Below are 24,294 nucleotides of genomic sequence, written 5' to 3' on the forward strand. Positions count from 1 at the left end.
TTGTTTGGGTTTTTTTTTGTTTTTTTTTTTTTTTCTGTGGACAAAAAGACACCTTTGATCAAAGTTTTGCCTTATATTACAGTATTTCTGTACAAAAATAGAAGTCCAAAATCAGCTTATTGTTAGCTGATATTCCCCAATTTATTTACAGGGTACTGTCAAGAACCTTCATCAAGCAACCAGGTAAAATAGAGAGCTCTATATTAAAGCAGTTGCATTGTATAACTTTGCTTTCTTTAGTCAACTCTAAAGGGCTCTGACCTTTGGCAGTCAGTCCGAGTTGGAGAGTCCAGCCAGAATATAAAAAAAAAATTGATGTCTTTAAAAGAAAAATTTAATATTAAAAACTTAAGCTGACATTATGGAGTATTGAACTGATAACTGTATTTCCATATTAGGGTAGTCTATAAATATTCTCAGCTACATCTCTCTTTATAATACAGCAGATACAGAATGCAGACTTCTGCTACTTATATGGTAATACATATTTGCAATAGTAAAATCAATGTATGAAAATTCTGGAATTTACTTGTTAATAAAACTGCTTATAAAGTAACGATACAATTGTAACAACTATAACTCTGAACTATTAAAATGTACAGAAAGACTGTTTACACCATTGCACATACTTATTCCCTTTGCTTCAAAAGACTTGTGAAATACAGAATAAAATTAGTCAATTTTTACTGACAGCTCAAATATGCATGCACAATGTGCATATCCATGGAAGCAAGGGGAAACAATGTTGGCGTCCACCAGGAAGGCTGCCTGCAGCTCTCCAAAAAAATATACCTTGCTCTTTTCCCCTCTCCCTTCCCACATGTACACAGGCCAGTAGATTAGTGCAGAATGGATGAATATAACTTTGTTTTCAGTGTTCTGGAAGGACAAAAATAAGCCTCTTGACTTTTATCAGCAATTTTAGGTCAATACAAGTTGGGCTTAATATTGTTAAGGCACTTATTACTGCTTGTATTGCAGTGGATTGAGTCTTAAGGCATTTGTTACATCAACTGGAGATAATAATGCTTTGGAAAGTTTTGAACGAGCCAGCAGTTCTAGTATGTGACTATTTCAGCTGATTTTCCCCTCCCCACCCTGTGGTCTTTCTAAAACAATGTTTGAAGATATTTTCCGTGGAAACTCTGGTTCTTTGTTAGCTTGTCAGCAGATGTCATCAGTATCATCAGGTCGTTTTGAGGCCAAGCAGCGATATATTCTATTTAGAGCACAGTAGAACTGGTTTGGTTTTCACCTGGAGCTGCCCTGACTTCCATGACTACTCACTGATCGAGAGGTGCTGTAGCGTTTTTTCACGATCATACTGATGTAAGCTTTCATCAGCTTTGCAATGTCAACCACCTGCCAAAAGGGTATAAAGAGCAAAGTTCTTAGGTAACAGTATGTGAATGAATTTCTTTAGACACTAACAATATAAAACTGTCGAGCTTTCAACAAAATCCTTTTGCGGTTAAAGAAATAAAAATACTCAGCATTTCTGTCCGTCTCACTATGTCTTTACAGGGATCTTGAATAAATCTGTAACGTTTGTGGCAATTATTAAATTTCTAAGTAGCTTGGCTATCAGAACACAAAGACCACAAAACCAAAATCCCTTCTTGCTCTTACCTCACTAGTTTCAAAAAGCAGTTCTCTCTCATCCACCACGATCTTGTAGGTGTTGGCAAGCGGTGCACCAAATGACAAGATATGTTCATACTGGAACACCTCCAGAGGCCTTCCTTCCCCACGCTTGTAGACAGAAACTGCATCAGCGCTGACTCCAAGCCACAACTCTTGTGGGAATCCCCCTTCTTTACACTAGAGGAAAAAATGTAGATTAACAGCGAAGGCAACAGCGGGACACACAACACATACTGTTGAGGTTCTTGTCTTTAACCTTTTCTTAAAAAGTGCGCATTGCCTGTCACTTTTTGAACTTAACCTTTTACAATTGTCCTAAATTTGTTTGCAACCCATCAGGCTAGCATTCCGTCCCTCTGTATGTATTTTATGGTTAGCTAGTGGACTGAAATGGCTGCAGTGCTTGCCAATGGGAGTATGCTTTTAATATCTAACATCTTATTACATCAGCTGTCTGAGCATTGTGATACTGTATTTATGGTTTCTCTACTCCGTAATGAAACCACCGTGTCTACAGTATAAACTGTAGTTTGAGTGTTCAGGAGGTCATACTCACCTCTACGTCAAAGAGTGTTGAGCCATAGCCAGGCCATTCCTTAATCAAAGCCATATACTTTGCCATAGCCTGCTCCTGGTTCATCCTCTGGAGTTTTTTCCATTTATCAATAATACTAGTCCTGGAGGCTGAGATTTCCTCTTTGACCCACATGTCTAACATCTGATCCTCCTCAACCTTCTGTTTGCTGACAGAGCCACTGCGAAAACTCCTCCGCAACGTTCCTTCAAGAAAACTGGCTCGTTTTTTCTCAGCTTTCTCTGCCACAGTAAATGTTTTGGTAGACTGTGTAATCCGAGACTTCAGCTTTTGCAAGGGATAGACTTCCTCCATGTCTGGGACGGTGGTGTGTAGAGTGTAGTCTCCCTGGAGGTACTGAAGACGCAAAGCTGCAAGGACCTGGAGGGTTTCTTCGGGAGCAGGATAGTGTCCTCTAATCACTGCTTCATGAGCCTATCAAGGGGAAAAAGGTAGCTTTTTATATATAAACCAGTCTTTGAAAGGACTGAGAGAGAAACAGGAACAGATTTACTGCCAGGCAAATCCAGGATCTGAAATAAACGATCCATTGAATAAATCAAATGTGGTAAATCTCTTGGCAAATTTGTTAAACTGGGCAAGACAGGGTTTACCAGAAGAACTGCAAGGCAATTGAGGAACTTGCTAAACAGGAATCACTGTTACTAGTACAGCTCTTCGCGAACTCATGTATAACAGTAACTGAATTACTAAAAAGGAAAATAAAACGTGAAGGGAGAAAATCAGCATCTAAACACCTGATTTGGAGGAAGCCATCTGTGTTTATGGGCATTAGGAAGAAATGAGTATCTAGTTTTGCTCACTGCCATCAACAATATGGTTGTGAAAACTGATGTTTCCAGCCAAACAAGCAAAGCCCTAAGACAGCTTTGTAATAAACTTCACTGAGAGAAAACAGTAAATCTTCAATGGATCCCAGGTAAAGTTAGCAAAACATTTATGTTATGGGGTCTGTAGCATCAGGGATGAGACTGTGAACCAAGACAACTCTTTCAAATCCTTGCTCTTTGCACACCCATTCGAACTTTCGGAAATGTGCAGCAGCTAGAATTTTTATTTTTTTTTCATATGAAACTACTGCAGGAAACAAACTCGCCTCATCTCTGGAGATGCAGGAACTGGAAGCAGTTTAGTAAACACACAGAGATAATTCACACCTGAGTAAGAGCTACTCCATTTAGGTGTACACTTAGGACGGAGACAAAATGTGCCTTTAAACATGCAAGGTGGTTTACCTGAGATTGTACACATGCAGAAGAAAGAGCTATCTTGTGGAAACGGAAGGACAGTATTTTAATGAGAAAGAAGTAGTAAAAGATTTTCTTCAGCGCCTTATGAATTAAAGGATTCAGACTTTAAAACAATGGAGGTTACAGAACTAAAACCGATGACAAAAGGTTTTTTTGTCTTTCTTAATCGTCGGAAAAAAGATGATGACTGACATCAAAAGCAGATAATCAGAAAAAAAGAACAGAACTGATATTAGAATGTAATAAGTTACCTCTTAATGGTATTGCTGTAATATTCATTGTAGGGATTGACCGTGCCGTGCTTTATAACTGAAATACTATGGGTCTTGGCAAGACAAGGCATAAAATATTTGGCTAAACACCAGTCAGCACAGAATGCTGCATGAAAACAAGCTGCTTCAGCAAATGTGCTTGTTTTAGTTGTTCAGCCAGAAAACCACCTAAGTCTGCCTCTTTAACCAATAATGTAATGTAAAATATCTGATGCAGAGCTCTCATGGATTTTCTTCTTACTGGTTAAATTTCATTCCAAAGCAAGAGGCATTAACTGGCTGACTCTTCTATTGCCCAGATCCTTCAGCCAACAATAAGCAGTTCTAGATTGAGCTACAGTTGTAGGCTCTGGAAGGAGACTTTTGGTAATATGTGATGTAATATGGTGCCTTAAAACCTAAACTGTGAACAAGGAAGAAATACTCTTACTACAGTGAAGATGTTTCTGATCCCATGGAAGAGGAAGAAGGCTTCGTATATACGAAAATTGAAATATGTCAGTTCTCGATCACATCAGGCTTGCTTACCAACAGAACATCAGTGTCTTGGCATTGCAAATAGCCTTACACAGAATTCTTTATCTGTCTCTAGTGCTCACTTGAAAGAAGCTGTCCACTGGAAGAATTTTTAGCCATTTGCGATATGGTAGTAAAGGAGAAGGTCAATCAGCAATAATAAATGCCATCATAAGACAGAAATGCAACTGCTGATGCATTTAATTTTCATTATAAATCAATGTTGTTTATTTTATGTTTTGCAACATGGCCTCATTCTGAGCTCAGCACATTCATGAAGTGGGTTTCTACTCATCATAGCTGCCTCAGCGGTTACTGCTGAGACCAAACTGATTTGTTTTACTATGGTGCCTATGAAATACCAATCAGTTTCTGAAAAGAGAAAAAGCTATTGTTTGATTAGTTCTGTCCAGTTGCCACTGTGGGTCTCTAATAATTAATTTGCTTGCCAATTACATGTTTCACTTTATTTCTTACACTTTCTTAAGAACGTGGTTTCATATGATCAAAATTAAAAGCAAGTTTTATCCTTTTCTGTTTTATCCAGCTTAGATCCAGTTATCCAAGTTTTTATACGTAAAGCAATGCACAAGCAATGCAGAAGTAAGAAAAGTCCTAATGGTAGATAAATCATATGTGCTTTGCTTATGTCAGGATAAGCCTCTTTTGACCACTGAACTGCTTTCTTTGCACTTGATGCTTGACTAATAGTGCATTTAAACAGAAGCATAATCAAAACACTCTCTGTGCCCCCTACATTTCTTGCTTTTTTCCTCCTCTTACAAGTGCCTCAAAACAGAATCTTTGTCCTTTACCTGCTCAAACATAAAGGCAAATTCCACGCTGTCTTTTGGGACGTTTTCTGTGTCCAGGAAGCAGTAGAGCTTGAAGTAGAACTTCCAGTGCATTTCCCCAGCTTCAGCAGCGGCAGCAAGCCTGCACGGGTGTGCGAACAGGGAGAGAGAGAGAGCAGATCTGTGAAATCAAACTCCTTTCTAAATTGACACCTGAAGAATCTAAGCAAGGCGTCAGATGAATTTTGTTTTGTCACACCTGCTATCAATCTGATATTGTTGACAGGAGCTAATTGTTTTCAGCAGTATACCTGACTGATCTCATTTGAAGATATATATACACACAGATACACGTGTGTGTGCTTATTTAGAGCCTACAGCAAAAATCAAGGACTTACAAAAGTTGACTCACTCCTCAGACAACTGTTTCTAAGACAAATTCTCTTAACAAACTTCTATTTGTGCCTCTGTCAGGTATTGATAAAAGCAACGTTATTAAGTCCCGTTATAAAATGTAATTGCACAACACTTTTTTTGCACAACATTCCTTTTCCCCCCCATTATTATGTGGATAAAGAAGGCTGACTGCCATGCATATAACATAAGGACAAGCAGGTATTTAGGCTTGTATTACATTTTCTTACTACAGTGCTATGGGTGGTTTCAATTTTACTGGTAAGAAAAATGTTATGAGCTGTACTGTGGTGACTTCCACGTGAAGTTAGGCAACGGGTAGTCAGAATGGCAATAACTGCCTGGAGTTTAGTTCTCTCAGTACTGGGGCAGCCACGACGCTAGTAATGGTGGAATGATTTGTAGTAGTGGAAAAGAAAATGCGGAAATAGTGATGAGAAATAGTCCCCTACTGGTGTCAAGACAGAGGAAAACCAAACACAAGTGAATGGGTGGCTCATTAATTCCTTTAAGAAAAAAAATAAAGATGCTTTTGTTCCAGGAATGGCTATGTGTGTAATTCAGCTGCGTCATCACAAACAAGCAAGAGAAAGAGAAAATTCAGCATTATTGACATTGGAAACGTATTTAATTGCTACTTTTTAGAGTGGCGAGAGAGAAGGAGAGGTGCACTCACTTTTCAAACTTTGCCAAGACATCAGCCACAATGGTTCTGCTTTCAATTGCTTTATCAGTAGTTCCATTGTATTCAAACAACGCAAACATATTTCTGCTATCCTCCATGGCCAAGCCACGAATTAACTTTTCAACCACCTAATGAAAAAAAGCACATGAAAACACCATAGCATAGAAAAACAGCACCACAGAATAAGACAAATAATTATCAGAAAATTCAGAGCTAGGTTTTACATTAGGCTAAAAATGTTGCTAACATGTTCTCATCAGCTGTATTAATCATTTTTAGACTTTATTATTTATACTAAACAACGATGATTCATTCAGAATATCTATGTGCTATCACTTGGCCCTGTATTTCACCAACTCAGCAAGAGTCTTCCAGCAAGCAACTTGGCTATCATGCACACCAGTATCTACTGAAGTTATTCCAATAATGCCTCTATTGCTTAGTCTTTCCTGTCATTTTTCCTGTAAGAGGGAACACAGTTGGGTAATCCTCTGCAGAATAAAGACAGTTTTTATAGCAGGGATTTCTTCAGAACGCGCTGGGATGTTGGAGGGACAGCTCTGTAAGCCTTCCCTCCCCCGAACGGAGAAACCGGTAGAGAAACCCCCAGCGCTTCTAACGTTTGACGCTACTACTGGCGGTAACTAGCACGTAAAGGGACACACTGATGTGCCAAAGCCCTTCCGTCACCACTTCTCACCTCTCCAGCTGTAGTGTGTGAGTTGATTGTAATCTTACAGGAGCCCCCACCGTGGCAATAAACTGTGGATGTCATTTCCTGCCTGCCGATCAGAGCTTCTATTTCATCCCGGGATGGCACAAACTCTCTGCATTTGGTTTTCTTCAGAGATTCATAAGTAAAAAGTGCATATTTCTCCATTTCAGTTCCTGGAAACTGGTCACGAACCCTGTGAGACAAATATTACTACTTTAAGCTGCCAGTCTGTAAACTAGAAAGTTTACTTATTTGAGAACGTTTGGGTTTTTTTTCTGGAAAGTACTTCTGTATCCAGTATGCTATGTAATTGCCACGCTTAAAGATTTACCTTTACTGTCAAGGAAGGTGTTCTAGCTTGTGATTTAGCTGTGGGATAACTTACATACTTTCATCATTTTGTTCTACAAACCTAATGGAAAGAAAAAACTGAGCTACCTTTATAGCATTAACTACAGGAATCTTGTAATGACTCAGATTTGACAGCAAATCTTCTTGTAATCAGCTCCCCTTTTTGCCAGTAACAGTTGTTGAATGAAGACTAAACTGCCCTAAGATTCTACAGAAAAAAGCAATAAAACATATTTGACTGCTCGGTTTTGTGGCAGTGTCACTTAGGACACTTGATTTCTATTCCTGTTTTTCTTAAAGATTTTCTCTAGACCTTACTGTTCAGCAGTCAGTATTACGAGTATTCACTAACAATTTTAATGAACTCAACCCTTAATTATTGAAAACTGTTAAATTTGGGTAGCTTTCAGTACAGCTTTAATATTTTTATAATATTTCCAGTGATAAAATACCAGCTTTGTAGAGCTACTAAGGTTTAATTTATGTGAAATAGTACAGTGATTAGTGATCTACAAGGCATAAAAAGATTACTGCAGGATTACAGAAATGCTGTAAAATGACTATGCATCAATAATGCTGAAACCAACCTACAAATGTTCTATCAGCTGCATTTTTTTTAACTAGGAGACTGGTTTAGGAGCTGAATTAAACTGAGAAAATGAATCAATGCTGGATTTTTTCATTTTAACAGTTATATAAACTGATAGATATTTTTCACTGATCTTACTTTGGTTGAAAGGTATACCTTCAATACAAACATTTAAAAAATATTTATCAAATAATTAGATTTGGCAAAGTCATTGGAAAAGTCCATGCTCTAGCACAAATACAGACATGACTTTTAAATTACTGAGAACAGATTATTGTTGGTGGACTAACTTTCCTAATGACACGCTGCGTTCTTTTGCTGCATCACAGCACGAGGAACTCCGTGTTCTGGTTAATGCTGAACTGTCAAAAATGAGGTTTTTTTTTTTAATGGTCACTAATATCTTAAAACTGGATTTGCAAGCAGCCATTTTTACCTCAAATACATCTTTATGATAATGTTCTTTTATGTGCATGATGCATACCTCATAAACTAAGATAAGCAGGATTAAGAATTTTTAACAGGTTTATTTGGACAGTTGAGAATGGGACCTGGAGGGTACAGGCTTGCAAGTCCTGTAAGCAACTTTATACGATTACAGAAAGCCCCCCTTTTGTCAACATGAATAAATTATGCATTCAGTTTAGTGGGATTTTGCTTGATTCTTCAAATGAGAATAATTCCACCTAGATGAACTCACACACTCTCTTCATAGGACATGTTTTTTTAGATTCGTTGTTCGGCATTAACCAGTTCACTAAATGAATGCATCTTCAAGTCTCACTTCCAGATGTTTAAACACAGCTACAAGTTGTGGGGAAGAAAACAGTGAGTGAAGAAACTTCTGTTCTTGCTCTAATAGTTCAAAGCTTCTCACCTTTTGAGATGGAACTTAAGATATTTGAGGATGCTGCGACTCGGCAGAAATGTGCAACTCATGCAGGCAAGTATTTGCCAACTATACAGGTTGCCCACGCTCCCGGGGTTAGGCACTTTATTGGTCTGCTTGATGAGCTGACAGTAGAGCTCATCTCGAAGAGGTCGTAAATCGTGTCCTGTTTGGAGGATACCTTGGATTATAGGGATGGGATCAGACATAGACTCCAGCTGCTGTAAAGAATTAAATATCTTGATGGCTTCATCCTGCAGAGTTGTGTAGCCTTTGTCTTTCAGCACTACAAAAGAAACATGGGGAGAAAGGTGCTTAGACTGAGATATGAAAGAGAAAGCACTCAGGCTTAACACAGGAATTGCTTACTGCTGTTCTCTGACCCTTATTATGCGGGATATTAGGATGGATCTTCTCCATTTCAAACATATGATGCAAACTCATTTTACAAGCTATTTTGCTATTGAGATTTGATCTGAATTTAATGAAATCCCGTTTTGACATTTTGCGACAACATAACTTAAAATGTATATCTTGCTTGGAGGTTTTTTTGATAATTTTTCTTCCAGAGCAATCCACACTGCTGCAGTGCCTATCACTTTTTCAGTGTCACAAGAAAGTGAAAATCTAATCAGATCATAAACGAAGTAAAGCATGACTGCATTATGGAAAGTGACAACGATACATGGCATTGCTTTGGTCCACAGCAGTAGCATTTCAATTAAACCCAAACAATACTACTAAAATAAATCATTGCCATAAAACTGCAACTTGCTTTTTGAGTGCTGGAAAAGAAAGTGATTGTTTTTTGTACTACAGGTTATTCAAAGTGGGCTAACAACTTTCACAATCTGCTTAAAAGCACCATGCAGTACTTGAGTTCAAGAGATGGAGGAGATTACTCTGATGTCTGCATCAGTTAGGCCAACTAACCATCAAAGCACAAAACAGTATAAACGTATCTTACGAAGTTTCAAACCTACATTACATTAACACAGAAAATAACTAGAACTCAACTGCAAGTCAAGGCAGTAACTGAGCATCCGTCCATCTGTGGAGCTACATTTAGTATAGGAAGACTTTGGCAGGACTTCTGCCTCAGAGGGAGCTAGCTATTCCTCTCCATGGGGAATAGAGAGCAACCATGCTGCACTCCTGCATGGGACAACAGCTCAAGTGCCGAGGAGACCAGAACTGTGCCTTGTACAGGAGGAGGAGGGCGAAGAGAAGGGAAAGGTTTCTCCTAGGATTTTACTTTTCCTTGTCTTTTGAGCAGAAGGATATTGCTTGAGTTGTCAGGAAGTGTCACCTGAAATACCTTAGCTTTTAATCAGCTGTGACCTCCCAACCTCCTTTCAAGGCTGAAATTTCTGATCTGAAGTCATATCTTGTTTAATACGCAGTTGCAAAATAAGATAAGCAAATCCATTTAAGGACACCAAATTCACACCCACCAATAGCTCTGAACCATTCATTCAAAACAGACTTCTAAGTTAGTGACTGAGCCAAGGATACTAAAAGACGTGATTGTGCCTGTTTCAGGAGTAGATGAACCATTAGTTTTTCAAATCATGTCCGCTCAAATGTTGTTTCCCATAAATAATGCTTCCCAACGTGACTGATGAAACTTACACTTGTTAATTGGAAGTTGTAGCTGCTGCAGCTCCCTGCATGGGGTAGGAAGCAACAATGATTTGAGAAGAATACAATTCAAGGTGACTGAATCTATTTGGTTTAGTTGCTTATTTCAGTGCAAGGCTTTTCAAACTTGGTGGTCTCAGCCGTGTTGCTGAGGGTAACAAACTTGTATTACGGCAGCAATAGCAACATTCCCTTCTGTAACGCCCGTGCAGGAGCACCACACGCCCATGGCTCTATGCTAGACAAACTGCTATTCTCTACCTCCCGGAAGAGAACAGGGAAACTTGTCTATTAGTATTACAAACATATATTTTGCCTACCATTATTTCACCATAGCCCACTGACAAAAAACTCCTTCATAAGGAAGCTTATGAAACTGACGAAACTCTTTCATAAGGAAAAGTGTTTCTGTGATGGAAAAACTTACAGTTTAGATTGATGTCCCCATACGGCAGTGGCAGTAACGGCGAGTGCAATGGATGATGAGTGTAACGGAGAATAGGGTTTCTCTTATAAATCTGTTCAACCACATCAGCATTCAGGCAGTTTTCCTATTGGGGTAAGAAAAAAAGCAGGATTTGGGGTCCAGCATTAACAATAATGCAAGGCTTTGTGCCTTTAGGTTGGCTGTGAAAAAATGAGTCATCGGTGTTACCAACACTATCTGGTGGTAAATCCGGTTGTGGGTACTGTGGCTCCCATGGCACTCTGCGGGCTATGAATGCTCAGTATATGCTAACCTCAGGCCTTGCATAAGCTTACTTTATCTGTGCAGTAACAAACAAACCACAGCAGAGCTGCAGGAGACAAAAATGAAGTTTCATAAATTTTTTTAAAGTGTGTTTTCATTTTACAATCATTTTTACTCCAGTATTTCATAACTGGAATTGTCATCTGTATTCAAATTTTATTTAAAAATATTTCTCCATCATAATTAAGTGGCCTTTTCAGTTAGAGTCTACAGGAGCTACCATAACAAAATAGTCCGGAAAAACTGCTGTTGTAAACCTGATGCACCCATTCAGACGTCTAAATACTGTTCTTAGGCGACGTTTGACAGATATGTGACCACCGTCTTCTATCAATCCTCAACTTCCAGATATGTCTACTGCTCTGAAGAATAGTGTTCATAGTCTTGGAATTTAGGAATTGATACTTCTTTTTCATGAGAGAAGAGGTGGCACCCCCTAAGGGAAAACATTCGTAGCCGTTCTCCCCTCTATTTTTATTTGATCTCTTCTGAGAATCATCATCCTCTCTCCTGAAAGTACATTAGCAAAAATCTCCAGGAAGACATTCTCTGGCTATGCAGGCAACATCTCCAACAGGACCATAAAGCAGTAAGCATTAATTGAATGTTTCGCATAATGCAGAGACACGAGATGTTTAGCCTGTACTATCATAGAACAAGAAATGAACCATAATGGAAAAAAAGTAAAATCACAGGATCTGTCTTGTCCACATCCTGGTGTGCTGCTCACTGTGGACACAGCCCTGCTAACCTGTGAATCCGCTGGTATAGCAACGTCTGTCAAGTTACACAAACCGGTAAAACTTGTTACTGTTTTCATGGAAAAAAGTTATCCCTTTTGCCCTCCAAGTTGCACTTCATACTTTGTTGTTTTACTCTTTAGATAGAAATTCCTTTATCAGGTCAGCGAATACATTCAGGTTCCACAATTTCAGTCTATGTCACTGTGCGATTAAACCCCACATTTTCTGCTTTATTACCCCATATGGCAAAGCCAACGTAAAAAAAGAGGCCGATTTCAAATACTTAAGCAACCATTCTTTCCTACCCCACACCCTCCTGGTTTGTGCCTACCTTAATATCCTGAATAAGCTGCTGAGTTGGTGTATCAATCGGTGCTTTGGTGTCAATCACATTCTGGATGGCACTTGACCAGCGGGTCGCCTCATTAAGCAATTTTGTATAGAGACGGTAACAATGTTTGCGTCCGTATACGGTTACATTCCAATAACCTAGCACAACAGTAAAAATTATTAATCATAGAAGCTGTAGCTATAAATATACCCCAGCTTCTATCTGAAATCAGCTGTAGTCCCATCAGACCCCGAGTGCTGCATTCTGGATCACACTGCCAGTTTTTCAGGAGCTAAGAAGTTGTATGACTAATTAAGTATCATAATACAGATACTACGGTATTAAAGGAGATTGTCTCCTTGAAAAAAGCCCAGGAGTACCACCATGCAGCCTCCCATTTTATCCAGTAATCTTAGTAAAGGTGATCCTAAGACAACACTATGGAACACTGTTAGCTACATGTGGCTTGTGGGCCCTACTTCTCCAGCCCTGTCAGTAACAGGAAAACTTGAGACAGTCTTGCTTTTTATGCAAGAGTCTTTCATCATCTGCAGCACACGTACAAACAGGTATAAAGCATGAACTAACTCTGCTGTAAAAAAGTCATTAATTTCACACCAATGAAGTGGCAACTATGACAGGAAGAGCATTTCAGCTCAAATTCTCTCCCTGCATCATCGTATAGGCTTTTTATGAAGCAGATTCAATTAAAGAAAATCTGTTTCATCTTTCACTAGCGAAAGCCTCTTTGAAGTGTCAGTGACCCCAATGAGATATATAGGACTGCCAGTAGTCGCTTCTCATTTGCAAACAGCCACTTCCGAGTTGAAAACCAGTTTTGAAAATGCACAGGGGAGCTGACTCAGATGTAGAATGTAGGTTAGCATAAGCTGGACTCTTACTCTATACTTGCTCCACCAATACTAGTCCTCACAGTTCCTCAGCACATAAAATAATGTATGAGAGTGCTACTCAGACATCTTTCCTCAGGTCTTTGATGCGTAAGCATAAGCGTTCACACTAAGTTAGCCGCAGTGTCAGTCTATGATAACTCAAATGTTGGTGAGAACAAATTTTATTCCTGCATACATTATTACTTCTGGTTTTTTTGTCCAGCAGTTCCCTGTAAAAAGCCTGAGTGACTTAGGAACCTGATTTGTTCATCAGACTGCAACTGTAATAATCCATTTAAAATATTCTTCTGCACTGTTTGTTGCATTACTAGGACAGAGGCAACTGAGAGCGTATTTGAACAAGAGCAAACAATTACCTGTCTCTTTGAAGATTTTTTCATCAGGTGGGACCACTGAGCAGAGGCTGTTCAGGACCAGTGTACCCAATTTCAAAGCATTTTTCTCTGAACTCTTGTAGTAGTCTAAGGAATTGTGCGTTAAAACAAACCAACGCTTCTTTAGTTTTAATGAAGACATCTTTGGGTTGTTTTTCACTTCCTTGTGTAGCCATCCTGTTAAAGACACAATTTGAATCACACTTTTTTTTTTTATTTAAGAGAGTTGGACAAAATTAAGTTGTTAAAAGTTAGTTGTATACTTTTAACAACAACAAAAATATTATGTGAATTGTTTAGCCCACATATTAAACAACTTTGACTAGAATTCTCAAACAATGAAATGATGAAGATATATAGAATCTATATATAAACTTTTATATTTTGGTGTTTACCTAGAAAAAAATCTTTTGTCAACTTACAAAAATGCTTTTGTCATCATTATAGTGTTTTTTTTATATGGCACAGCAGGAGTATAGTTTTAGCTGTATTAATTTGTGAGTAAACTCCATCGTCCAAAGATGAGGCTCCAGCACTGCCATGCAATGCTAGCATATTACACAGATTGTATTGTGGGAACAATCGCTTTGAAGCTTAATGGATGTTAATTACTTTGTTGCTGCCCCACTCAGTTCTTACCCCTCACAATGAATTCTTGTCCCTCCACTCGAGTGTCCCCCTTTGACCTTTGGAGCAGTGTTATCCAGTGATGCATCTCTTCAGGAGTGTCAGCATTACAGTGAAGAACACGATTGGCAGTGATGATCACAAACGAATTGGGTCTATGAAAATAAATGAAGATTGATAAAGCCTTTACAATCAACATATGTACTGTTTACCTCACTCACCATAATCATAAACACTGTCCATTGTTTGCATTTTCCATACGGACAAATACTGTCCACCTCTAAAGCATCTATTTCAACACCACTAAACCTAAAAAAAAAAAAATTAAACATTTGAAAAGACTCAATTATATTGGATTCACACCAAAATGCTAGGGCTCTGAATGGTGGGAAAGTTTACATTAAATTGCAACTTGTCCTATCTCAAAATAAATCTATGGTGAGAAAAACCTGCAATCTTTAATCAGCTTTGGATGTGAATCAGAACTCTCTTTCAGGGTCAGATCTATTTAGAGTGTCTGCTTCAGTAGTTACATTAGCTAAAACCGACTACAATTTACAAAGGTCTATAGTGAAGCAGCATGTGAACACAGATTCTTTTATTTTTAATGCAGTGCAACCCAATTCGCAAAGAGTACAATCTATTTTTAATGAGAGTCTGGCTTTTACCCAATCCTACACCAGGATTCACTGAAGCATGAAGAACTAGCCCAAGTGAACTGTGTGGATGGCTCCCTGGATTAGAAAGGTGGCAGGTTTTTCAGCCTACAAACACTTGCTTTAACCCTTTACCATTGATTTTTTCATCCTGGAACAAACACAATTTTTAAGAACTGTATCAGATGTAGAAAATGGCAATGATGCAGCCTGGGCCACGCCATGCATGAGAAGTTCACGGGCCTTCCTTTTTACAGTCCTTGCGAGAAGGTAACTGGGTAGGAAGTAGAACCAATCAAAAAATTGTTTATGGGGATGGAGAGGTTCACCCAAATACGATACCATTCTCCGAAAACAGTGTGCGCCACATAAAAGCTAGATGGATGACAGGACAAAGAAAAAAGTAAGTAAAATGATTAGGGAGGGAAAACTAGAAAACTGTGTGAAGGGAGGTCACAGTAAAATCAAGAAACATGAGAAGTATGTAAATTCTCTTAAAAGTTACCTGAGAGTTATCTACAAGTAGTGCTCCCCAGTGCCACAGGAGGGGTAAGGGATTGATCAGAATCCCATGTTTTGGTCCCACTCGCTGTGGCGCTGAAGTGCTACATTATTGAGGAAGAGCGGTGGATGAGGAAATAAGCGGGCATGTGAACCGAACAGAAGAATTGTGATGACCATGTTTTAAAATATGTGCAGAGGAGGCAGCTTTAGATTGAGCTACATGAAGCGCACACTCTAGAAAGCTGGATAATGTGATATACAGGATAGAAGCTGAAGCAAGAGAACTGAAAACAGAGAGCCCTAAGGTATAAGGTAGCTCAAGCTGTCAAACAGGAGGTTATGATCAACAGTAGCCAACCTTCCAGGCTCCCCTCTCCTCCTCCCCAGTTCAGGAAAATAATGGAAGGCCCATTCTTGGGCTTCTTTCTGAATACAGATTCAAAGGGCTCTCTGCTCAGCTTCTCTCTTTAGAACTTGCAATAGTGCGTTCATACGTGTCAAGATAAAAATAATCTATTGCTTGTATTAGTAAAATTTGTTCCCCAATTGAAAAAGCTTCCATCTCTGATTTAGACTCAGAGAACTAATAAAAAAAAAAAAATTACAAGAAAAAAAATCCGTGTGAAAAATGCTTACGGTAGAAATTGCTAACTTAAAATTTTGCAAGCTCTGGACATTTGTGTTGTATTGTTTAGGAAACCTGGGCTTATAATCACAGTTACTTGCGGTATCAGTGTCTTGGCAGGCCAAGGACAAACCAGTAACTTCAACCCAGCTGTTTCACACTCGTGCAACGAGGAGACTGGAATGAACTCCTACATCACAAATAATTCCTCACAGCCAGTGACCTCATCACCAGAGCCACAGCCCCAACCCAGATTACTTTTTATCCCCCAAAACACTGTTATTTGTTCAAGAACTAACAACATCCTGACGGTTATTTTTTATGCTGCATTGTCTTCTTTCTTATAAGACATTTTTATTCTGGGAAATAGTTCTCATCCCTGTAGAACACAACATTCTTGCAAGAGAAGCTGAACAGAAGAATGTTAAAATTAATTTTTCTGCCTACTATATTGCTAAAGGACTCAAAAATAAGCTGCTGTTTTTCAAGAGCTTTACTTGTATCAATGAAAGAAATATTTAATTTTCTACTTATGGGTCACTTTAGTAGCTGAACAGTTCATATACAAAGCAGTGACAGGGAATTTAATAAAGCCCCCACAAAAAAACACCACCATTCTTATTACATGTTTTAACACATGCTGTTTAGTACTATAAAAAGGAAGAAAATAATGCATCACTTTAATGCATGGTTGGTCAACAGACTATAGAGACTAAAGTATAAAGCATCCTATTTTGGCTAGAGAAAGGAGAAAAAGAAAGGAAGTCACCAGGCATGGTTCTGACTTACCTATCTGGATTGTCAGCAGCACAGACAGAATCAATTAGTCCTACATCGAGCGTACCCTGTAAACAAATATCCAACCAGAAAAGGAGGAAGACATTTACTATTGCATTGCTCACAGTACTCTTCTCAGAGACAGGTGAAAGGAGCGGCAGCTTTGATCAAGCAAAATGAACCGTAGGTTTGGGCATCAGTTTCTCTTAACCATTAAAACTACCGAGGGGAAAATTAAGGGACGCAGATAAACAGATCCACTCAGAGAGTATTGCAAGTTAAGCTGGAGGCAGCTCAAAAACTGCTCTTGTTTTTCTATGCTTCCAAACCTGCTTGAATTTTTCACCTAAAAGCGCCATCCCACTATAAATGGCATCCTCTCAGAACAAACTTCTGAAGCCATTAAGCAGAAGTTTTTATCTCCCTTTGCTTGATATTAGGTTGCAAATTTATCCCATTTGTTCCCAGTGTATGTTGTACAGAATGACAAATGCAGGACCAGAGAAATTGCAAATTTTCTACTCTTGGGTTTTTAATTTACTCATTAATTGTATCTTTGCTAAACTTCAAACTCAAGGGTACACTGTGGTGTGATAGGAGACCGGACCAGAAAAAAACACCATAACCAACACTAATTTTTCGTCGAGGTGAATGATGGGAGAGGAATCAGAAGTCAGATTCTCCTCTTGCATAGCTACAGGGTCAAGCACAGGGAGCCTCTAGCCAGTGTCACAGCTACCACTGCATTTAAGGAAACCGAGGTTGCGACACTAAAAATATTTGCCCCTGTTTTCTAAAAATATTTGCTTTGAAAAGTTCTTCAGATTTAGACTTACCACAGCATTCTGTGGATTTGCCTGCTCATCGTGCATCTCTCGGATCTCTTGCTCTGTGGACGCATGGACCTGACTCAGTACACTAAACCACTGGCTGTGGAGAGAAAGGCAGCAGTGTAAGTAAAATGTTGCTTCTGCACAAGCCTTCTGTCACCTTTGTTCTGCGGAGATCTAGCAGGTTCTGCAGGTTTCTGAAATTGCTTAAGATTCCTTTTGTCAACATGCATAAAAGCAGCAAGGTTTTGTGTCAGCTGAAGTAATACTGGGTACAAGCAAAGCCCTCCAGATCTCCCACCCAAGCTCATGTCGTACCCTTCTTCCCGAAGACAAATACCTTGTACAAAAAGCGGCAGCTCTGAAAAACTGGCAGTAAGCACACTGAAACACCTGAGTGCTTAGAGAGTATTTGTAACACATTCCACACATTTTGTCTGAAAAAAACCCTCCATTACTAGCTACCGACAAAGCCTTTAATGGGAAACCCAACCTTCAGATTATAAATTCTGCTGTGCTGATAGCGTGACCGGTACTGGTTTTGTACAATGATACTTCTGCAGAGACCACCCAAGTCCATCAAGTCTTCTGTAAAAGGACAGCTGAGAGGGGAAAAAGAATAAAAACCCCAAGCAAATACCTCTACATTTTTTGTTCCCTATGGAGCATTGGAAAATCCAGCTGCTGGAAGGACCAGTGAAGTTGAACCAGAGCCAATTTGTGCCACTCCAGTGGCCTTGTGTATATCCACAACAGGAAAACTGGCAGAGAGGTTTCCAGTACTTCGTCCCCTAGCGCTGAGCAGCAATTGCAGAAGGATTTAATTCCAACCACACCTTCTGCTTCTGGGAAATCTCTACCCTCCTGGCACTTGTGTATGATAAAGCTCAACCGCTCTAAGCAATCCCACTGAAATCCGAGGGCAGAGCTTGGCCTGTTCAGCAGGTTCCTGAATGCCATTCTTTGAGATATGAATTTGCCATTCTAATGAAAATCCCCTGGGGGCAAGTTTTCAAAGGGCTCAAAAGCCCAGCCTGTAAAACAGACTCCTCACTCTTCTGCAGAGGCTTCTCCACCACCACCAGGTTGAGGAAACAAATGCAAAACTACTGGCTTTAAATATAAAGCTACCTTTTCTGCAATTGCTTGTAGTCACAGCATTTATGTCTATGACACTGAAGTGCCGTCTCCTTAACTCCAGCTTTCAGAAGCCAACTGTTCCCATAATGTAGGTATCTGGAAACCGAACTGCCAAAATAGCTTGAGAAAACCCAAAATACCATCGCTGCCATATCTTAAGTCCTTTCTAACAGCTTGTGCTTTCGTTAGAAACAATGCAAGGCATGAAGAAAAACTAAGATTTAGAATGCCTGACAATAAAGATGAGGAACGTATTTATTTAGTTCTGATTCTTTTGTTAAGACTCAGAGACACCAATAGAGAGGTTGTGTTTAACACTTACTTTGCTGGATGTAAGACAAGGGTCAACCCTGAAACCCCCTCAAAACAAGGGAAGGGTCACCTAGAAAGAAGGACCCATCATCTGAAAAAAACTAAACCTCACCTACCAAAAGATTCCCACAAATTCAATTCAGCTTTCTTTTTTCGGATCAAGAATTGCAAATGTATTTAAATGTCAATCATCTGTTTCAAAAACAAAAAAAGACTTCATAGCACTGTATGCACATTTAGTAATAATTTATTACTGGATTTTAAAGAACAATTCAGAGTTTTCATAATTTCATGTCATCTTGGTGTAAACAATGAAAATTAATCATGGCACTTTGCAAAAGACAAAGGCAGATTTCACTCTCCTCAAAAGTCCCAGAACCCAGTTAATAGGGAAGAAAGTCAGACCACGGGTTTGAGAGGAATAAACCCTCAGCCATGGCTGCCCACTGAAGCATTACTTCTTTCCTCAAATACACTTCCACAATCAAAATACTAATTCCTCTCTTGCAGGGGGTGGCAGGTTTCCATTGTTTTGTTTTTTTCTCATTATTTGAACAAAAAGCAACCTCAGATCATGATTTAGCCCATGCACAAAATGTTTTTTTCAATAGCAGATCCAGAACCAACACAGTCCAGTAATTTTGTACTTCACTTTTAACAATGCCAAACATTAACGAGGCTTTGACTTAAGCCTATCTGCAAATCCTTACACATCTCCCTCATTAAAATCTTCTGGGATGACTGAGAAAAAAGAAACATGAAATACGCTGGTAAAAAGAAATTTAATCTGGGTGGTGTGTTAAGTGTACTATACACAACAATAGCATATAGTGTCTCCTCCTCCATAATTAAGAAAAAAATGAAAGATGTATGACAACAGACGAGTCTTTATGCTGACAATTTCGTATTGGTCCCTAGGGCATGTACACAAGCCTAATAGGAGAGACATTAGCTAAGCCTTCATTTTAAAATATACAGACATCACACAAGAATCTTAACGATAACTGCTGGAAAGCTCACAACTTATTTCAAGGGTAACTTTAAGGACACCTGAAAAATGGAAGAAAGTTTCTGCATTGTAAGCATTGCTAAATTTATACTCAGGGTTCTGTGATACAGTAAGGTATTATACCTTTAAAAGAGTATAATACGAAGCAACTTTCAAGGCTTCAGAGCAAAACTAGCTCAAGTGATGCTGACATAGGCATCCTGTATCCTGGCCTTGGGGCAGCAAGGCAGTGGGTAATAAGCTTTGATTACTAAATTCACTTTATTTAAATGCTTGATTTTTATGGGCAAGCGTATTATTATCTCGCGTGAACTGTAGTGTGGGGAATTTTTTTTTTTTTAAAATACGTATTACATCTGATCTGACAAGTCAAGCTTGCTCCTCACCTACCGGCCTCCCCCTACAGTTTGATATGGATCCTTTAGCAACAAAAACAAGACCCTTTCTAAATCAGCAGAAAGGGAAACACTCTGTTGCACGCTCCTCTTATTCATGAACATGCTTTCACCCTAAAATCCACTGACCACATGACAACTTTTAAGTGAAAAAAATTTAGGCTCTTCTTAGGCAAACAAATCCCAATCCTAAAGAACAGTACTTTACTTCAGGCAGATTACAGGGTCTTAAATATTGATTTAATCTATGCAGCTAAACGCAGGAGGGTAATGCACAAGACAAGCATCAGTGCCTGATGACTGTCTCTCTAAAGACATACGGTATTTCAGAAAGTTGCTAGTAAGAAACGGGTAACAGCCAAATTCTAGGCAAATTTTCATTGGCAGTCTGACTCTTCCTAGTAATGTTCTTCCCCAAGATTTTCTCCTGAGCAGGCGTTTCAAAAAAGTGTTAAACGCAACATGCTTAACACAGCCTGAGTATTTGTGACAGAGGGCAAACAAATCAATGATAAGTACAAGTCAGAATGGCACAGAGCTTAAAAAGGAAAAAGAAAAAAAAAAAAAGAAAAAGGCTTGATGACTTTCATACCTTGCATCCTCAGGAGACTCTGCAATTAAGTGGTAGGTCCTATCACCCATTATTAGATCAATACCATTTTCTTTGCCTGTATTATCAACAATCTCTCTGAAAAGAAGAAAATGCCAAGATTGAGCATTAGAGATCATCAACATTTTGAAAATTCTTTCTGCTGAGAGGCTCACAAACTACGGGTACTTAAAATAACAGCAGCCAGCCCCTCAATCAGGTTCATTTGCAAGATTCACAATGTGATTGATCAGACAGTATTAATTCACCAAACTATTGTTGTGGTTTCTGCCTATACGGTAAAAACATTCAAACTATTATTAACGTCACTATACCAAGTTGACTATTCTGTTACTGTTTTAACAAGAACTAAAAAAAAAAAAAAAAAAAGCATTATCAAACCTCAAGAGAGGCAAGGATAACTGAGTTGAGAAATGGATATGTTTCTGAACTGACTGCATACCTAAGTAATTTTTGGAGTGATAAAAAGAAAGCTCTCGAAGATAAAAACCAAAAACCAAACAAAACCTGGATTAGCGATTCTGTGTGGTTGTGAGTCAGCATAAAGACAATTCCACACATGACTTCCAGAAGAAGCTGAGCACTCATCTGCTGAAAAATTACCTCTTTCTAATTTGTAGTTTGGACATCTAGGTATCAATATATTAAGCAATCATGAACCACAAAGCACAAGATTTTTAAGGAGTAATTTAAGTATTACATCAGGTTTTCCTGAAGCTTAAGAAATCAACTTGATTTCCTTTTTGCTGTTTTTAATGTATTTGTCTGAAGCTTATTATTTCCTTAACTAGCTGTATTTCCTTATCAGCTGTACTATTCTCATAAATCTCTATCCTATAAACAATACATGCAAGCTCCACTTATCAGACTCATGAGGACAATTTATCTGCTTATTAAAACAAAAAGCTGTAATTCTGCGCTGTTTTCTTTAATTTGGTTTCCTTCCCTCCCAGTAACAGTGTCCAACAGAATACTTCCCTATTCCTCGTTTTAAGTGAATCAGCATAAGATTTATTTAATTTAAACTGGGTCCCTAATATGGAGTGGTGAAATATGTAAGTCATACGATATGTTAGGAATGCACTCAGTAAATCTTAAAGTTACCTAGAAAAGCTAGTGCTTGTTTCTCATGACATACAGCTCTCTAAATACAAATACTCTTCCTTTTAGCTCTTTTATACACAAATAGTCATTGATTGAACATACAATTCAAGTTAGATTCAACAAACTTTTCATGACAATTTTAAAGGTACGTTCAGCAATGAACTTCTGTAGGGCACTGTCGATGAAACAATGTGGTGACAACAAAAACCAGATGGTTTATGCATATTAGAAAAATATGCTAAATAAATGCTATGGTACCTGAGACAGAGTCAAATTCAGTTTCAACAAAAAAAACCCAAACAACTGTGGTAGGAACTTCAGTCTCTATTCAGAGATTTACCTGACAGCCAGCAGCCCATTGGTTTTACAAGAGGAAGTCAGGATGCTTGCTGAAACTATTTACTTTGTCCCGAATGAAATCAGGCTCAAGCCAGGACTTCCAAAGAAAAAAATTAATCTAAGCTTTCAGTTTAGTTTAAGTACTCTGTTAAATTAACAAAATAAAACGGACAGTTGCAGATGACAAGGAGCAGAGTGGAAACAAGTGTTACAGCCATTTCTGTTTTTCTCTACCTTTGAAGAAAGCTTAAGTACACTTTTATACAGAAATGAGACTACCGATTTTAGCAGACTTTAATTTTTAATTAGTTAGATAATCCATAATTTCATAAAGCATAGTGACAGTTTAGAAGGAAAAATACCATCCCTTAGAAAACTTTTTTGATGCATGCTTCAGGAAGCGTAGAATTTCAAGGCGTAAGGAACTTTAGTTAGCAAGACATAAGTTATTACGCCAGGTTTAGTAAATCTATTTTTTTTAAATGAATATACACATTTTAAAGACTTTCTTACCGCTACTGCAGTTATTTCAAACATGAGAAAAATTGTAAATGCATCCAGAAGATACAGCTTTGACCCATGCTAACTTAAATATATTCAGGGCCTATTAATTCCACCCTCTCCGTTCCAGGTTTGCCTGCAGCTACGGACTTGGCAACATGCCCCAGATTGCCTTGGGAATCATTACAGACTAAGTAGGGCCTCTAGTCTGGGAGAAAGCAGAGATGGGTTTATTATAGCAGCAGTTTTCGTAAGTATTTGGCACTGGCTTAGCTCTGGAGCGCTCCATAGACTTAAGGGAGAGCCAAGTAAGGACAACACTTGCTTTCAGTAACTTCATCACGCACACTCTCATGCTTGCATTTACACAGTTTGAAGGCAAGGCACTTAACATCCTCCCAGATGAAGGCCCAAGAAGTATGTAGGAGGAACTATGGCTAACATATTAAAATATATAAACCTACTTGGCTGTTCGGACATCAATGGCACCCTTTAGCTTTTCTTCACTGTCATTTTCAAAGTACATCAGCCTGGACTGTCTGAGAACAAACCATCGTTTCTTCCAGTTCCTTCTGGAAAGCGTAGATGATCCACCCCCCTTTTTGTGAAGCCAACCCTGCTTAAGTGCTTCCTGCTTGGAACGAAACCACAGGAAGGTCTCATCTTTCAGGACGCACCAGCGTCGCTTCCATGTGTTTATTAAGCCGCCTGGCAAAAGACACAGATGTGGGTTTACATGTAGTTAAGACAAAAAATTATATTATAAAACAGAAGCTGTGACCAAACCCACGCTGGAAGATGCTGACCAACAATGCTGCAGTTAAACTGAGTCTCTGCTGTAAGCCATGAAACCAAAGATCTCATTTTTGTATATCCTTAAGGCCACCAATATTGTTGGCAATCTAAAGACTTTTAAATTATAAATTATAATAAATCTCTCTCTAAAAAACCCCATATATGTAACATATATATAATTATACACCCTTATATATAACATATATAAAATAAAGAATAAATTATTAAAAAGTCTTATTGCATGTAAGAATCACATCTTTAGCACTGTTTTCAATGTATCCCAATGAAAATCTAGGAAAAGTTTAGTGTTACACCCTTTCCTCTCTCCAGGTTATTAGGAGGTAACAATGTTCAACTCAACCACAAAACCTGAAAAAGCTATACTCGAGTAGGAAATATACCAGTGTGAGCTCCGTCACACCAAAGTGGGGCTACGTGGCGGACAATACACCTTGCACTGTACTTACATCACAGTCATAGAAACCTTAACCAAATCAAGTCAACTGAGGTCAGTAAAACTGGTCTGCAATGTGGAATGCTGTCTGTGTTATAAGGTTTGGGGAGATGGAATCAGCGTTCCTCAAAATTTGGTACAGTTTGAC

General features: G+C 38.7%; 1 protein-coding gene across 2 annotated transcripts in view; it reads right to left on the minus strand.

Moving 5' to 3' along the window:
- Window positions 1-24,294, minus strand: part of MYO10 (myosin X) — a 170,977-nt gene continuing 146,683 nt past the window's right edge. For both annotated transcript variants that reach the window (XM_054190799.1, XM_054190800.1), the window contains exons 27-41: window positions 23,362-23,605; window positions 20,936-21,031; window positions 17,494-17,587; window positions 16,670-16,725; window positions 14,108-14,250; window positions 13,451-13,645; window positions 12,181-12,338; window positions 10,783-10,906; window positions 8,703-9,000; window positions 6,871-7,078; window positions 6,162-6,298; window positions 5,093-5,213; window positions 2,201-2,653; window positions 1,630-1,821; window positions 1-1,362 (exon numbers count right to left, since the gene is read on the minus strand). In XM_054190799.1, the coding sequence (XP_054046774.1) occupies window positions 1,252-1,362; window positions 1,630-1,821; window positions 2,201-2,653; window positions 5,093-5,213; window positions 6,162-6,298; window positions 6,871-7,078; window positions 8,703-9,000; window positions 10,783-10,906; window positions 12,181-12,338; window positions 13,451-13,645; window positions 14,108-14,250; window positions 16,670-16,725; window positions 17,494-17,587; window positions 20,936-21,031; window positions 23,362-23,605 (2,630 nt within the window). In that variant the 3' untranslated portion in view covers window positions 1-1,251. The remainder of the gene's footprint in view (window positions 1,363-1,629; window positions 1,822-2,200; window positions 2,654-5,092; window positions 5,214-6,161; window positions 6,299-6,870; window positions 7,079-8,702; window positions 9,001-10,782; window positions 10,907-12,180; window positions 12,339-13,450; window positions 13,646-14,107; window positions 14,251-16,669; window positions 16,726-17,493; window positions 17,588-20,935; window positions 21,032-23,361; window positions 23,606-24,294) is intronic.

Source organism: Rissa tridactyla, chromosome 2 (genome assembly GCF_028500815.1).
Source record: "Rissa tridactyla isolate bRisTri1 chromosome 2, bRisTri1.patW.cur.20221130, whole genome shotgun sequence".
In the NCBI taxonomy this organism is placed as follows: Eukaryota; Metazoa; Chordata; class Aves; order Charadriiformes; family Laridae; genus Rissa; species Rissa tridactyla.